Source organism: Sarcophilus harrisii, chromosome 1 (genome assembly GCF_902635505.1).
Source record: "Sarcophilus harrisii chromosome 1, mSarHar1.11, whole genome shotgun sequence".
In the NCBI taxonomy this organism is placed as follows: Eukaryota; Metazoa; Chordata; class Mammalia; order Dasyuromorphia; family Dasyuridae; genus Sarcophilus; species Sarcophilus harrisii.
Window position 1 is genome coordinate 24,682,221 of NC_045426.1, and position 15,309 is coordinate 24,697,529.

General features: G+C 37.2%; 1 protein-coding gene across 1 annotated transcript in view; it reads left to right on the forward strand.

Annotated features, from left to right (window-relative positions):
- The first annotated feature begins 710 nt into the window (after positions 1–710).
- Positions 711–15,309, forward strand: part of SYNPR (synaptoporin) — a 365,913-nt gene continuing 351,314 nt past the window's right edge. Inside the window, exons 1-2 of the mRNA XM_031953517.1 lie at positions 711–1,215; positions 1,415–1,480. Coding sequence (XP_031809377.1) covers positions 1,198–1,215; positions 1,415–1,480 — 84 coding nt within the window. The 5' untranslated portion in view covers positions 711–1,197. The remainder of the gene's footprint in view (positions 1,216–1,414; positions 1,481–15,309) is intronic.

The window sequence follows — 15,309 nt, forward strand, 5'->3', positions numbered from 1 at the left end:
GTAGAAGAGGTGGTAACAGGAGGTAAGAATGATTTGTCCAGGCTTGCACTCCTAGTGAGTGTATGAGTCAGGATTTGATTCCAGGTCCCTCTTGACTCTAAATCCATTAAAGATTCCAAGCCCAGGAAAGCAAGCTGAAGACATTCTGAGGGCAGACCAGAAGGTCTGTTCAGAGGGGTGTCGTAGTCTCATAGGATAACAGATTTAGAATCGAGAGGGGCTGGTGGGATCTAACTCATCATTTCACAGAAGAGCCTGGGGCCGGGAATGGTGAAGTGACTCGCCCTCTGACACAGGTAAAATCTAAACGAATCTGCCTTCGAATCCAAGAACGCTGACTCCAAATCCAGCATTTCTTCCAAGACATCTCGCTATACGTCCGAGGGTCTTAATATTTCCTCACACTTCCCCCCCCAGGCCAAATAAACAGTAAATTTTCTTTTTGGGGAGGATCTAGGAATAAAGAACACTTGCGGCTTCGACTGGGAGTGTCCTTTGCCCTCTATGGCTCTGTGGCTTTCTCTCTTTTCCTTTCCCTCTCTCCACTCCTCTCTTTTCCCCTCCCTCACCTTCCCTCTCTCCTCATCCCTGTCTCTCCACGCTGTGCAGAAGCGCCATTTACCTGACCCCTCCCTCCCGGCCTTCCACCCAACTCAGCATATCTGCCCCCCTCCCAGACTCAGAGCCCAAAGTTTGCCCAGCGCCCCTGTGCTTCTCCACGCGCCCGCGCGGCCCGATCCTCACCAATCCCGGTGGGCTCTTCCTCTCTCCCTGCCTGCCCGCCCCTAATAGGCGCCCGGCCAGCCAATGACAGCAAGCTCGGGGCCGGCCCCGGTGTTTTGGTGGCTGTTTCGGGAGCCCCTACCCCCAACCTCCCCGTCCCCTCCGGTCTCTGGCGGGCGCGCGCCGCTGCTCCCTGCGAGCATAGGGGAGTGAGGGTAATCGGCAAGCTCGGCTCAGCGGAGCGCGCGTCTCAGCCCCAGCGCCCAGCAAGGCGGCCTGCCAGCCCGCCTGCCCGCCTGCCCGCCAGCCCTCCTGCCCGCGAGTGTCTTCGCCAGGAGAGTTGGGATCCCCACTGCCCCTCTTTTCATAGCCCCGGAATCAGCGGGTGTGTGCAGTGGGGAGACTGAACTTTACCCCCTGCCTCTTTTTAAAGTAGGGGCGGGCGTTTGGAGAAGGGCAAAGAGCAGAGCAGCCATGGACCCCGTGAATCAGGTAGGCAAAACCTCGTCCACCATCACCACCCCGGGCTCTGGCCAGCGCCTGCCGGATCTAGCTAAGGAGAGGGAGAGGGTGAGGGCTGAGGCGAGGGCGAGGGCAAAGGCAAAGGAAGGGCTAAGTGTTGGAGCTACTCAAGCCTTCTCTCTCTTGATCTCTTTTTTCTTCCCTCTGCCGCCCCCCGATCCGTCTGCAGCTGGCCTCTTCGGGGACCTTTCGGGTACTGAAGGAACCCCTCGCTTTCCTACGAGCTCTGGAATGGGTGAGTCTTATGTGCTGGGTGGGTCTGGGTTCGTGAGTGGGTTCGTGAGCACCAAGTGAGAAGCCCTACGGTCAGGGATATAGGGGGCAGGGACTGTTTTATTGGGGAGAAGACCTAAGCTAGAGGTTCCACTATCTCAGTCCCTACCTTGAAACGCAGGGGTGGGGTTCTTGAGGTTGGACGTGTAGATGGCGGAGGAGGGGAGGGGCTCTTCTGGGTCAGCTGCCTTTCTATGTGACTGGTAAAGAGGGGAGCTGGCAGCCGGCTTGTTAGTGGTTGAGGGTCAAGTCTCTGCCAGGGCGGGGAAAGCCCCTTGGGAGGCTGGGAGAAAGATGACCTGAAGCTGGGTTGTCTCGCCTACATCTGGTACATCTGGAGCAGCACGTCCCAAGAGCCACGCCGGCTCGGAGGGACGAGGGTGAGGGAGAAAGCGCCGGTTTGTTGGGTTCTGTGAGCTGGATGCTATACTGGAAGTCCGTGACTGGCTTCCTAAAAGCATTCAGCACCCAGGACAGCTCCCTCTTCTCTGGGCCCAGGCAGCTTTTTCTAGTCCTGGACAGGTGAAACCTTGGTCAAAATGAGAAAAGGGAAAGCTAAGAGCTTTAAGCAGTGAAGAACCTCCCTCCCTCCCTCCCCGGTTTATTCCTTCACTATTTCTCATTGATTGTCTTATTTGGCTCAGAAGAATAATTCACCTTCCTTTTTATGCCTTCTCTTTGTGAGATGGAAAGTGTTGAACTCTGTGGAGTTATTTTTTTTTCTCCTTTGTGTCTTTTCCCTTATTGAAAAGAAGTAAATAAATAAAGAATGACCTGATGCTTCTGAACAAACTTGTCTGTGAACAGAACATTAAAGGAAATAAATGGTTATCTAGACAATGTCAGGGTTGTTTCAGATGATGGTTATCGAGAGTGAAATCTGCAGGTCACAAGGCATTCATTGCCAGAAGGTTTGGAGGCAAAACAACCTATCTGAACAAAAAGTTCAGAGCACGTCATCTAGCATTAATCACATTCCACAAACACTGAGTGGCTGGGAAATTATGTAAGTATGTGTGAGCTTTGTGATCCCACATCTTCCCTCCAAACTCCTGTGTATAACTCTATGTGTGACAGTATTGTACCGGGACATTCCCTCTTGGCCCTGTTTTGAGATCTGAATAGAATACATGGGTTTGTTGATTTGCCATGTGTCAGGACAGCTTTCAGAAGGTTTGATCTGCTGTCTCTGGGATTGGTATTCTGGGCTCTTTTTATATAAGCCAAGTTAAACAAGTAGGAAGTGGCCACAGTTCAAGAAACTTACTATTTGTTTTTCACTTCTCTAACTGGGGATTTGTTGGACAAAAAGAGTGTTACATTACCTATCCAGTCTCACAACTTTTGCATGATCTGATTAGATAATCTCTTTAATCTCCTTTTGGAAACAAGAAGACTTAAATAGTAGCCCATTCAAATAAGAAGTTGACACAGAAAAAAAAAAAAAAAGGCAGTCAGAAGAAGTAGTCTTGTCCTACTTTAGCCACTAATTTGGTAACTCAAAAAGCATTCGGTTTGTACCTGGTATGGTAGGTGCTAGGGATATAAATTAAAAACTAATATAATCCTTGCAAAGGGCTAATATTCTCCTGGTTGAATATAACATATACTCAGAGAAATAATTATAATATAGATACAGACTAACTGCAAGGCAGCTTCTAGTGTCAGAAGGACAAACATTATACAACTGAATAAAGACCAGTTGTAGGGGGTGACATCTGAGCTATTCTTGAACAGAGCTAGGGATTCCATAGTATGGAAATGAAGATAGTATTAAAGTTATGACCACTTGATAAAAAGTCTGAGTTGTGAGATAAAATGTAATGTATAGTCAACCATATTTAGGTAATTGTAACTGGAACATTGAAGGTAATAATATGAAACTAATCGGGAAAGGTGAGCAATGAGTTAAATAAGGGAATTTGCATTTTACCTTAGCAGTAATCAGGAGCCACTGAAGCATCTTGAGCAGAGGAGTGATACAGTCAGATTTGTGCTTTATTTATAGCATTGTTAGATATATAAAAGACAGATTTGAAGGGGGTAAATGGAATCAGGAAGAATAATTGGAAGCCAAATCAATAGCCTAGGTGAGAGGTGCTGAGAGGGAGTCTGAACTAATGTGGTAACTGTAAATATAGAAAAGGAAGTAGAAGCAAAATATGTTGTCTTAGTAGAATCAATAAGAACTGGCAATTGATTGAATGAGTAGGTTGAGAGAGAGGAGAAAACTGAGTGTGATTCAGAGCTTGTATATGTTGGTGTCTGGGAAAAAAAATGTTGATACCTTTGACAAAGTTGTAGAGTTTGGGAGGAGGCAAATAAAATACATCTTATTTTGGAAATATTGAGTTTGAGATAAATATGATGTAATATCCAAATAGAACTATACAGTAGAAAAGCTATTAAAAGGGACTAGACACTCGAGAGGGAGATGGGTATTAGATATACATATATACATGCATACATACACATATATATGTGTGTATATGTATGTGTATACATATATACATATATATATATATATGAATTATCTGAAGAAAGAGAATCATTAAACCCATGGAGGTTGGTAAAATCACTTAAGAGGATAATACAAGACATAAGAGGAGAAGAAGACATAGTCTAGAGAGAACCTTCAGATCTATCCATACATAGAGAAGGAAGATTATAGATGATCCTACATTCAAAGTAACTGTGGATCTAGTAGGTAGGAAGAAGCCAGAAGTGAACACATAATGAATACTCATCACATATAATGGAATGGAATGAAAATTCAAGAAAATGTAAAGAAAATTTAAGAGTGTAGTATCATTTGTGTCAAAGGTTGTAGAGAAGTCAAAAAGGATGAGTACTGACAAAAATAGATTTTTTAGTAGTTAAGAGATCACTGGTTCTGTGGGAGAGAAAATTCAGCCAACTTGTGTAGATCAAAAGAGGAATTACAAGGGATTGAATAATAAGTGGGAGTTAAGGAAGTGTAAACAACTGGTGTAGATGGCTTTTCTGAGAATTTGGTTATGAGAGGAAGGAGAGATATAGGGTATATATTTGGGAGGTAGCAGCTTTGGGTAAATGGTTTTCTAAAGATGAAGGAGATTTGAGCATTTCTGTAGTCAGCAGAGAAGATAGGGGATAAAAAAATTATAGTTGGCATGAGGGGAATCATCAAAGGAAATCAGTCTCCTTTTGAGATAAGATGAGAAAGGAAATGATGAGAGCAAGTAAATGAGAAAATGGAGATGATATTGAGACACAAGGTATTGAATGAAAGATAAGAGGAAGCTTATTATGATGCATGCTCTCAATTTTCTCAGTAAAATATGAAGTAAAGACTTTTGCTAAGAGGAGGAGAGGTGGCTTGAAAAGATAAAATGGTATTTGGCAAAGATGCTATATAGGTCAATCAGTAAAGAATAAAAGGATTCAATTGCAGCAATTAGGGTTCTGATAAGATTAGCTAATATTAAAATGTAGTAGGCCCAGATAGCCAAGATGTATGATTTCTCTAAAAATGTTCAAGCAATAAAATAAAATATAAATGGTTGGAGTAAACTGGTATTTTAGCTTCACAAAGAATGTTCCAATAAAGTGAATATAAAGAATTGAAGAGTATGGGTTCTTTGGCTATAAAAGTTAAGATTGGAAAAGTCATGCTAGACCATGAGTGATAGATGGAAAAAACAGGGATAGTGGAATAGTCAATGCTAATATCTGTTGCAATATCAGTTTCTTCATTTTCTTTGAAAGACATTGGGTCAGGTAAACTGCAAGATTCCATCCTATCTTAAATCTCCATTATCTTAAAATGTCCTTTAGTAAAATAAACATGTTTCAAAATTGTCACTGATTCCTATTGCCTCAAAGTAATATCAACTTCATGTGAGGATTACTGGGCATTCTACATGGGATTGGTTTTGGTTTGCTTTGCTGCCACTTCTTCACTCAAAATCAAAGGAAATAAAATTTAAAGGTTCAAGAAAAACTACATAATCTAATTATTCTCTCCCCTCTGCCTTCTCTACCTTCAATTCTTGGAATTCCTAGTTTCTTTCAAAACTCAGATGTACTTCCTAAATGCTAATAGTGAATCCCCCTTGTGTCTATTTTGTGTATGCCTGGAACACACAGGTACTTATATATTTGTGTTGATTTATTGATGGAATTTTAGGGTGTAAAATACAATTTTCTTATTATACATTTACATTCATTTTTACATACATTTCTTTACAAGTCATGTTGGGAGAGAAAAATCAAAACAAAAAGGAAAAGATACAAGAGAAAAAAAAACAAAAATAAAAAAGTGAACATAGAATGTGCTGATTTACATTTAGTCTCCATAGTTCTCTCTCTGGATGCAGATGGCATTTTCCATCCAAAGTTTATTAGGGTTGCCTTGGATCACTGAACTATTGAGAAGAACAGTCTTTCATAGTTGATCATCACATAATCTTACTGTTACTGTGTACAATGTATTCCTGGTTCTGCTTGTTTCATTCAACATCAGTTCATGTAAAACTATCCAAGCCTTTCTAAAATCAACTTGTTCATCGTTTTATAGAATAATAATCTCCCATTACTTTCATATATCATAACTTATTCAGTCATTCCCCAATTAATGAATATCTATTCATTTTCCAATTCTTTGCACATGTGGGTACTTTTTCCTTCTTTATGATTTCCTTGGGATACAGACATAGTAGTTGCACTTTTGAATCAAAGAGTTTTATAGTCCTTTGGGCATAGTTCCAAATTGCTCTCTAGATTGGTTAGATCATTTTAGAATTCTACCAACAATGCATTAACACCTCAGTTTTCCCACATGCCCTCCAACATTTATCATTATCCTTTCCTATCATTTTAACTAATCTGAAAAAAATTAGGTAGTTCCTCAGAGCTGTTTTAATTTGTACTTTTCTAATCAATAGTGATTTAGAGTATTTTTTCATATGGTTATAGATGGCTTTAATTTCATCATCTGAAAATTGTCTATTCATACCTTTTGACCATTTATCAATTGGGGAATGACTTGTATTCTTTAAATCTGACATAGTTCTTTAAATATTTTAGAAATGGGGCTCATTCTGGAGAGCAATTTGGAACTATGCTCAAAAAGTTATCAAACTGTGCATACCCTTTGATCCAGCAGTGTTTCTACTGGGCTTATATCCCAAAGAGATACTAAAGAAAGGAAAGGGACCTGTATGTGCCAAAATGTTTGTGGCAGTCCTCTTTGTAGTGGCTAGAAGCTGGAAAATGAATGGATGCCCATCAGTTGGAGAATGGCTGAATAAATTGTGGTATATGAATGTTATGGAATATTATTTTTCTGTAAGAAATGACCAGCAGGATGAATACAGAGAGCATTGGCAAGACTTTCATGAACTGATGTTAAGTGAAATGAGCAGAGCCAGGAGATCATTATGTACCTCAAAAATGATACTGTATGAGGATGTATTCTGATGGAAGTAGATTTCTTTGACAAAGAGAAGGTCTAACTCAGTTCCAATTGATCAAGGATAGACAGAAGCAGCTATATCCAAAGAAAGAACACTGGCAATTGAATGTAAACTGCTTGTATTTTTGTTTTTCTTTTTGGGTTATTTATACCTTCTGAATCCGGTTCTGCACACATATATTGTATCTAAGATATACTGTAACCTATTTAACATATATAAAACTGCTTGCCATCTGGGGGAGGGGGTGAAGGGAGGGAGGGAAAAAATCGGAACAGAAGTGAGTGCAAGGGATAATGTTGTAAAAAATTACCCTGCTATGGGTCCTGTCAATAAAAAGTTATTAAAAAAAAAGGTAGAAAGTGGCAATTGAGCCAAGATTTTGAAAAAAAAAAAAAAGAAATGAGGCTAAATGCATTTCTTATAATAACAAATGTTGGGGGGTTTTTGTAAGAAGAAAAATAGTTTAATAATCTGAATAATTACCTCTCCTCTCCATTTCAATTATTTTATGCAATAGATATTTACTGTTGACCCTGTTTGGACACATGATGGCTATTTGCCTGTTTTCTCATCTATAAAATAAGAATAATAGCACCTGCCTTCCAGAGTTTTTATAAGAAATAAGTGAAATAATAATTATAAAGCATTTACTATAGTCACTATCACATGATGGAAAATATAGAAATATTATTATAGTCTTCTTATGAAGCTTGGTTTTATCACTGCCCTTCATATAAAGTTAATACACCATTTTATGCAATTCATTATCAAAAAACTCATAATCCCATTATATCCAGTACATAAATTTATTCATATAGGATGGTGTGAGAAATTAACATGGCTGTTCATATGCAACAAATAAAGAAAAGATACCATGTTGCTTCAAGTTTCTATACATTTACAGGCTTATATGTGTGTGGGGGGGGGGATATTTTTCTGAATTTTCTGGATAATTTCTTTAATTGTCAATTTTTGTGTCATAGATATTAAATTAAATACCATTTATTTAAATAACCATTCTTCACCTAGTAATCAAACTGATTCTCTGTTATGCTTCAGGAAATATGGCAAATACCAGGAAAGCCATTAGGAGAGAGTTAGAATGAATGATGTTGATACTTCTATCAGCAGCAATGTAAGCTAGTGGCATGATAAGAATATGAATGGGGAAGTCTAGGATAGTCAGGCTTTACCTTCTTTGCAGCTGAATAGAAGATTTTAATCTTTAGAAATGGGAAATTAATACCCTGTGCTCAGCACTTATTTCTTGGGGGAAAGAGTGCATTTTCAGTATAAATGCATCCCATTAAGAAAATCGCAGAATTATCGAGTTACGCTGAGACTTAGAGATCCTCTAGTTCATTCTGTCAAACTCAAATAGAAAAGAGGGCCACTGAACACTAAAGAGTCAGGATCACTTCTGGATACATATTTACTTATACCACCACATATTTACATTATTTGTGATCTATTGCGACAGAACTTTGGAATTGATGGCATGATATGGAAAACCCTGTCAAAAGGATCGTCCAGCATAGTGTGCCATCATCAAAAAAGGTGCTGTGGTTTATGAGCAAAGTGGAATTACAGTAGTTCAAAAGACAGATGAGATGCACGAATAAATAGAATTCACCACAAAAGTTTATATGGACTATTTGTGCCCTACCTGTGATAGACCATCTGAGCTTGTATTGGTCTGATCAGCCACAGCTGATCACAATGTAAACTTGACTCTGACATAATGGTATAATTTTGGTCCTCTGAGAAAGAAGGACAACAAACAACCAATCAACCAATTTTGTTAAATATTTCCCAATATATTTTGATTTGGCTTTGGCTTCATGTTTGATAACTCTGCTGTAATATACTTTTTTTCCTATTAATTTTTCAAATGAGGAAATTGAATACCCAAGAATATAAAATACTTGGTGAAGATCACAGGACTGATTGATGGCAGACCTCAGAACAGAACTCAGGTCTTCAGACTATTCATCGAGTGACTACCTTCTCTAGCACTGATTCAGATTTCTGCAGGGGAGATGGCTATTGCCTCCTTCTTAAAATGTACTAAGATACTGTATTTTTTGCCTTCTTCATTTCAAATGGACCTATGATCCAAAACAATCTCTTTCTCAGAGTGTACTAGGCTTGGAGTTACCATCTTTTACTTATTGGTCAATTCACTTATTTTGTATTGCTTTATGGTTCTCTCCCAAATTTCCATTAGTGGAATGAAATACAATTTATAGATGGTTTTCATCGTGAAAATAAATAGTTTATTAATTTTTAACACTAGGCATTTCTTATATAGTTGCAATAATAAGATGCTAAAGGGAAACTCATGCTTTATCCTGAATTAGTTTCATTATCCTGATCTTCTTGTACTATTTTTTAGTTTGGTGTCTCTTAGAGGAGCTTCATACTGTTGTGTAATATATAAAAATTTTAAAACACATGGAATTTAAAACAAAAGTTCTGTGTTCAAATCCTGGTTCTAAAATTTAACAGATGTAAGATTATGATAATGTCTCTGAGACTCAGCTCCCTCATCTATAAAATAATGGAACTAGTATTGTTGCAAATGGAAAAACTTTGGGAAACAATTATTATGTAAATTAATTGTTATTACCTCATTCATTTACATAATATTAAATTAGTCTAAGTGTGGTACAGAAATGACAGGTCAGGACAATTATCTTTTCATTATTATGGTAGATATTGTCTGATCTGTGATTTAAATTATTGCTTAGAAGTAATTTTGTGGTGAGACTTGCCAAAGACATATTTTAGCTGAGAATCTGAATTTTGTTTGTATATTTGGGTAGACTTTCCCCTACCCAAAAGGAATGGCATTGTGACACCTATCATGTGTTTTAAAATTGTTGGTATTGAATGATTCCTTTTATTTCAATATTTTTATATGCTTAAAAAATATACAATTTGACTTTTCTGATAAAAGTGAGATATGCACTGCCATATTTTTATTTGTCCTTATTTTGATACTTGAATAAGAGGTAATGCCCTATAGTGGATAAAAAGCCAATCATATAGTCCTAAAAACCAGGTTTTAAGTCATTCTATTAAAATATCCTTTCTGTGTGACTCGGGGCAAGGTACCTTTCCTCTCAGTCCCACCCACTCAGCCCAGGGAATGTGCTAAGATTAGAAGATATTGAACATTTACTGATCTCAATAGTAGAGTGTATTTTCTCCACAAAGCTGCTTCTACCCATTTTGAAATGACAGGATTTGTCCTGCCGGAACACACACATGCACACACACACACACACACACACACACACATACACACACACACACACACGCATGCTTGCAAATAAGCAAATAAAAACTTATCTTTTAAAATGTGGGAAAGTTAGGGCAGCTAGACAGCACAGTGGGTAGAGTGCGGGAGTCAGGAGGACCTCAGTTCAAATTTGGCCTCAGACACTTAACACTTCCTAGCTGTGTGACCATAGGCAAGTCACTTAACCCCAACAACCTCAGGAAAAAAAAATTTAGAAAAGTCAAGCGCTTCATCTCAGCCATTGTTAGTTCTCCATAATGGGGGATGCTATTTCTATAAATATTTAATTGAATTTGAATGTGCTTTGGGATTGTTTGTGGCTTTAGATTTTATTAAATGTTAAGAAAAAATTGAATGTCTTGATTTCTGTGCCAAATTAATCAAAACTAATTCATAAAAGAATAAGACTAATAAAAAAGATGAGTCTCAGACTTTCCAAATGACCACACCTAATCTCAAGGACTCTGTGAATGATGGCAAACTCTAAATATAGAGCATTTTCCATTGCCTAAATGGTAGTTTTCACAAGTAGAATGAAATTTATTGGGGCAGATGAAATCCATTATGTTGGTCACGGTTGTCTAAAATAATCTTCGGAAGTGATAGTTCTTTCCCAAAAGTTTTATTTCTCACTTAAGTACCATGCAAAGTATTATGAGCACCAAGAATATGAACTGAAAGTACCTTTAAATAGCTCATTACATTTGTATTAGGCTACTAGAAGGACACCTGGGATCAATGAACATAATCTCTAAAACACTTCCTAAACTGTGTAAAAGAAACCGATCCAAATAAAAAGAAACAGGTTGTGACTTTTAAAGTATCATTTTGGGGTAAATTTTAAAGCTAGTCTTATTATAATAAAACCATTTTCCCCATGGCTTTTCATTTTACAACAAATGTAAAATTTCAGTAGGGATCCTGGAATATCTACAATCTCTGTTGGTCTTGAAATCAGTTTTGCTCTTTCTACTACATCCTCACAAAATGATGCATTTTAACATCTATTTAGTCACTTAGCCATGACCACTTTAAATATGGAGATAGTCCTGATAACTTGAAATATAAAATGTCTTAATTGCCATCTAGTATAAAGTCGGGAGTCAGGAAGACCTGAGTTCAAAGCTGGTTTTACACCCTAGTGTAACTTTGGGCAATGCATTTAACCTTGTTTGCCATATTTTTTAATCTACAAAATGAGTTAGAGAAAGAAATGGCAAACCACGTAATTATGCCAAGAAAATCCCCAGTGGTCACTAAGTCAGATACAACTAAAAAAAAAAAGATTAAACAACAAGAACATCATATAAAAACAAAAGAAATGCCACTCACTTCTTGGTCATTTCCAGCAATATGTTTAAATTGTTTTATTCGGATTTTTTTCCTCTTTCTTATACTCTAAACTCAAAGAGGGTAGAAATCATACCTCTTCTAAATTCTATAGCATGGGGGCAGCTAGATGGTACATGGATAGCACACCAGCCTTGAAGTTAGGAGGACCTGAGTTCAAATATGACCTCAGACACTTAACACTTCTTAGCTGTGTGACCCTAGGCAAGTCATTTAACCTCAAATGCCTCAGCAAAAAAATAAAAAATGTAAATGTTTTATAACATGATAGCAAAGTGCTACAGTCACAGCTGGCAATTGATAAATGTATGTTGAACAAGTGGGTTATCATTAATTTTCCATAATGAAAACATACATCCAAGTTATACTGTTATAAGATGTAGAAGCTTGAGAGTAGATGAAATTTGTTGAGATAGTCAGAAAATAGAAGAGAAAAGCAATTCAATACACTTGCCATGCCCTGGGGAGGGGTGACAGATGAAAAGGTATATGTTTAAATATCTAAACTATGTCTGAGGAGCTCTTGGGTGTAAGCTATATATGTATATGACCTGCTTAAATGCAACCTGAATTTGGGAGAAGAAACAGGGGTAGAGTCCACATGGCATTTGTTTTAACATGTTTGATTTTGTACTTTTTGCACATGTGGCTGAGAAAAGAATCATATACATTTAAGTCAATCCTCATATTAATCTAGTGTGACTTCATCAAAATAACAGGAATAGAACAAAGAGATTTCCTATTGTGGAGAGGCTAAGGCTAGCTGGACAAATCCTATTGAGATACATTCCTAAACTTAAGAAATATATTGTTACCATTATAAAAGAGAAAATCTAGGAGATGGAGCCAGCTTTCTGAGAAACACTGAGAACTTATTTCCACAGAGAGAAGAGGACTCTTTGATGCGGACGGGGCTGTATAATCGTGAGAGTGCAACAGAGTCTGGTCCTTCCTGTTGGACAGGATTAGTCTAGTTGCCATCAATACTCCTCTGTGAGCAAATTATTTCAATCAACAGTTAGAGATATGGTGACCAGAATGGGGTAGTGATGATTTCTCTGTATAGTATATTAAATTACATCTGGAATATTTTGTTCAGTTTGGCACTATATATTAGAGAATCTATGTATTTTGAAATATTTTTCCATGAAAATTTTATTCTAATCCTGCTGACATTATCCTGGAGCCTTGAATATTACTGAGACATAAGCTCCAACAGTTCCTCTTGAGCTGGAATGACTTCAAATGTTCATCTGAAGATTAATTACCTGTTGTATGAAGACAATACTGACACTTAAGTTTTGTTTATTATTTATATTATTACATTTTTAATTTTGTATTTTATTATTACATATAATTATAATATGATTATGTTATTATTACGATTTTATTATTATTTAAGTTCACTAACAGTTTGGTCATAGGGTGATACACAACATTTGAAAACCATATTCTAAGTTATAGAGGTGTTTAATCTGTAGCAGTCATGGGGCTGTTGATGAAATTACAGATCTCTGAAGTTTTGAGATCTGAATATCTATCTATCTACCACTGACAACCCAGATTGGCTGGGGGAAGGATCTTGAGGAGTTTTAGCTATAGGTCACATAAGCATTGCCATACAGCTGGAGGAATTGATGTTTAACTTGGAAAAGAGAAACTTGCAAATCACACGCTCATTTTCAAGTACTTAAATTGAACTTATATTGAAAAGGAATTGGCTGGATTGTCTTTGGCACCAGATGTGGAAATTAGACAGATTTAAAGGGGGGGGAGTGATTTTCTGAACAATTAAAGTTTTCCCAGAATGGGCTAGCTGAAAAGATAATCACTTCTTCATCAGTAGAAGGAGACTTGTTGGAGATATGTTAAAAAGAGATTCTTTAATTTTTGCAAGTATATGTTAAGTTTAACACAACATACCGATTTTATACTGTTTGTTCATGTTCCCCCCTGAACTTCCTTCTGTTTTATGCTATGTATTTAAAAACTGTTTCATTGATACTATTTTGTCCTCTTTTTGGGGGGAGTGAAAATTAAGGATGAGTTTAACATAATTCTTTCCATTAACACTTTCTCAAGGGAAAAAAAGACACAAAACAAAACATCTCATCTGGATGATGTAAATATTGTCAAACCAAACAAAAATCCATTTATTATCTACCTCTTGAAATGTATTTCTTACTTGGTACCTGCAATAAAATATAAATCATCATCTGTGTTTTGGATTTGAGATTGACCATTGTAATAATCAGACATCTGAAGTCTTCCCAATTATTTTTTTTCTTTAAAGTACTATATTCACTGTTCTCCAAGTTCTGTTCACTTGACTTTTCGTTATTTCACGCAAATCTTCCTAGATTTCTCCAAGTACATCTTTTGTAAAGAAGATTGTTATACAGATATAAATTAAACTAGATGGTGTCCAAGTTCTCTTACTACTGTACAATTGTGAGTCTTTTTACTTTCTAAACACATCCTATCTTTTTGTCTTTCTTTTTAAAAAAATATAGTAACTTTTCTGGCCATTTGAGGGGTTTAATTACTTCTCCCTAGCCTTACCCAGCCTTCTATGTTCCTTTATTTAAAGAAATCTCCAACTTTTCATTTGCATTTCAACTAAAATTCCACCTTTCACAGGAAGCCTCAACCTCTTTCAGTTTCAATGTCTTTTCTCTGTTGGTTATTTCCTATTATTCCTATAGATGCCTTGCTTAATATAAATTTCTTTGAATGTGTTCTCTCTCATTAAATTGAAAGCTCCTTGAGAGCAGGAACTATCCTTGGCTTTTGACTGATTTTTTTCGTGTGTGTGTGTGTGTGTGTGTGTGTGTGTGTGTGTGTGTGATTGATCTTATCACAAAGCATAATAGGTGTTTAATAAATATTGATTGATTGTTGTAATGCAGAATTATAGAACCTAACATATTCAGGTTTCTAAGAACCAAAAATGATCTAGATGGCTAATACCCATTAGCAGCATAGATATAGATGATATGGATATAGATATATTGATTTTAGTGTAATAACTCTTATGCCAAAGTTGCCTTTTAATGGGGTGACCAGTTCCTCCAATTGTCCTATTTCATAATTCTGCCTTAGATTATGACCGTCCCCTCTTAATAGTTGAGATAAAGGTTTTATAGACATTCCTTAATGTCATTAGAATATCAGTAACCTCCTTCTATTAGGTTATCCCCACCTAGGTCCCTCCATTATGTCATTGTTCTTGTTATTCCATAAAAGGCTCACTGCCCTGATACTCGGGGCTAGACTCTGAGATGATAGTCTTGTCTAGCCCTGGGATCAACATGGATGCATTGGTTTCAGTATTTCTCTCCATCTAATAAATTATTGAATTGGTCTCTAATCTCTGTCTTGCTCAGTTTCTTCGGCATCACATAACAATCCTGTAAATTAGGTATTATTATGATGCCATTTTATAGATGAAGCTACTAAGACTAAAGAGCATAAGTGACTTAGTAATGATCATACAGATAATAAGTGACGGTAGTGGGATTCAAGTCCAGGTCTTTTTTATTCCAAGTCTAAGGTTCTATCCACCAAGTTACTTTGCTACTTTGAATGATTATAATGATAACTGGTGATATTTGTTGTTTAGTCATTTTTTGCTTGTATCAGACTCTTTGCGACTCCATTTGTTTTGTTGTTCTTCTTCTT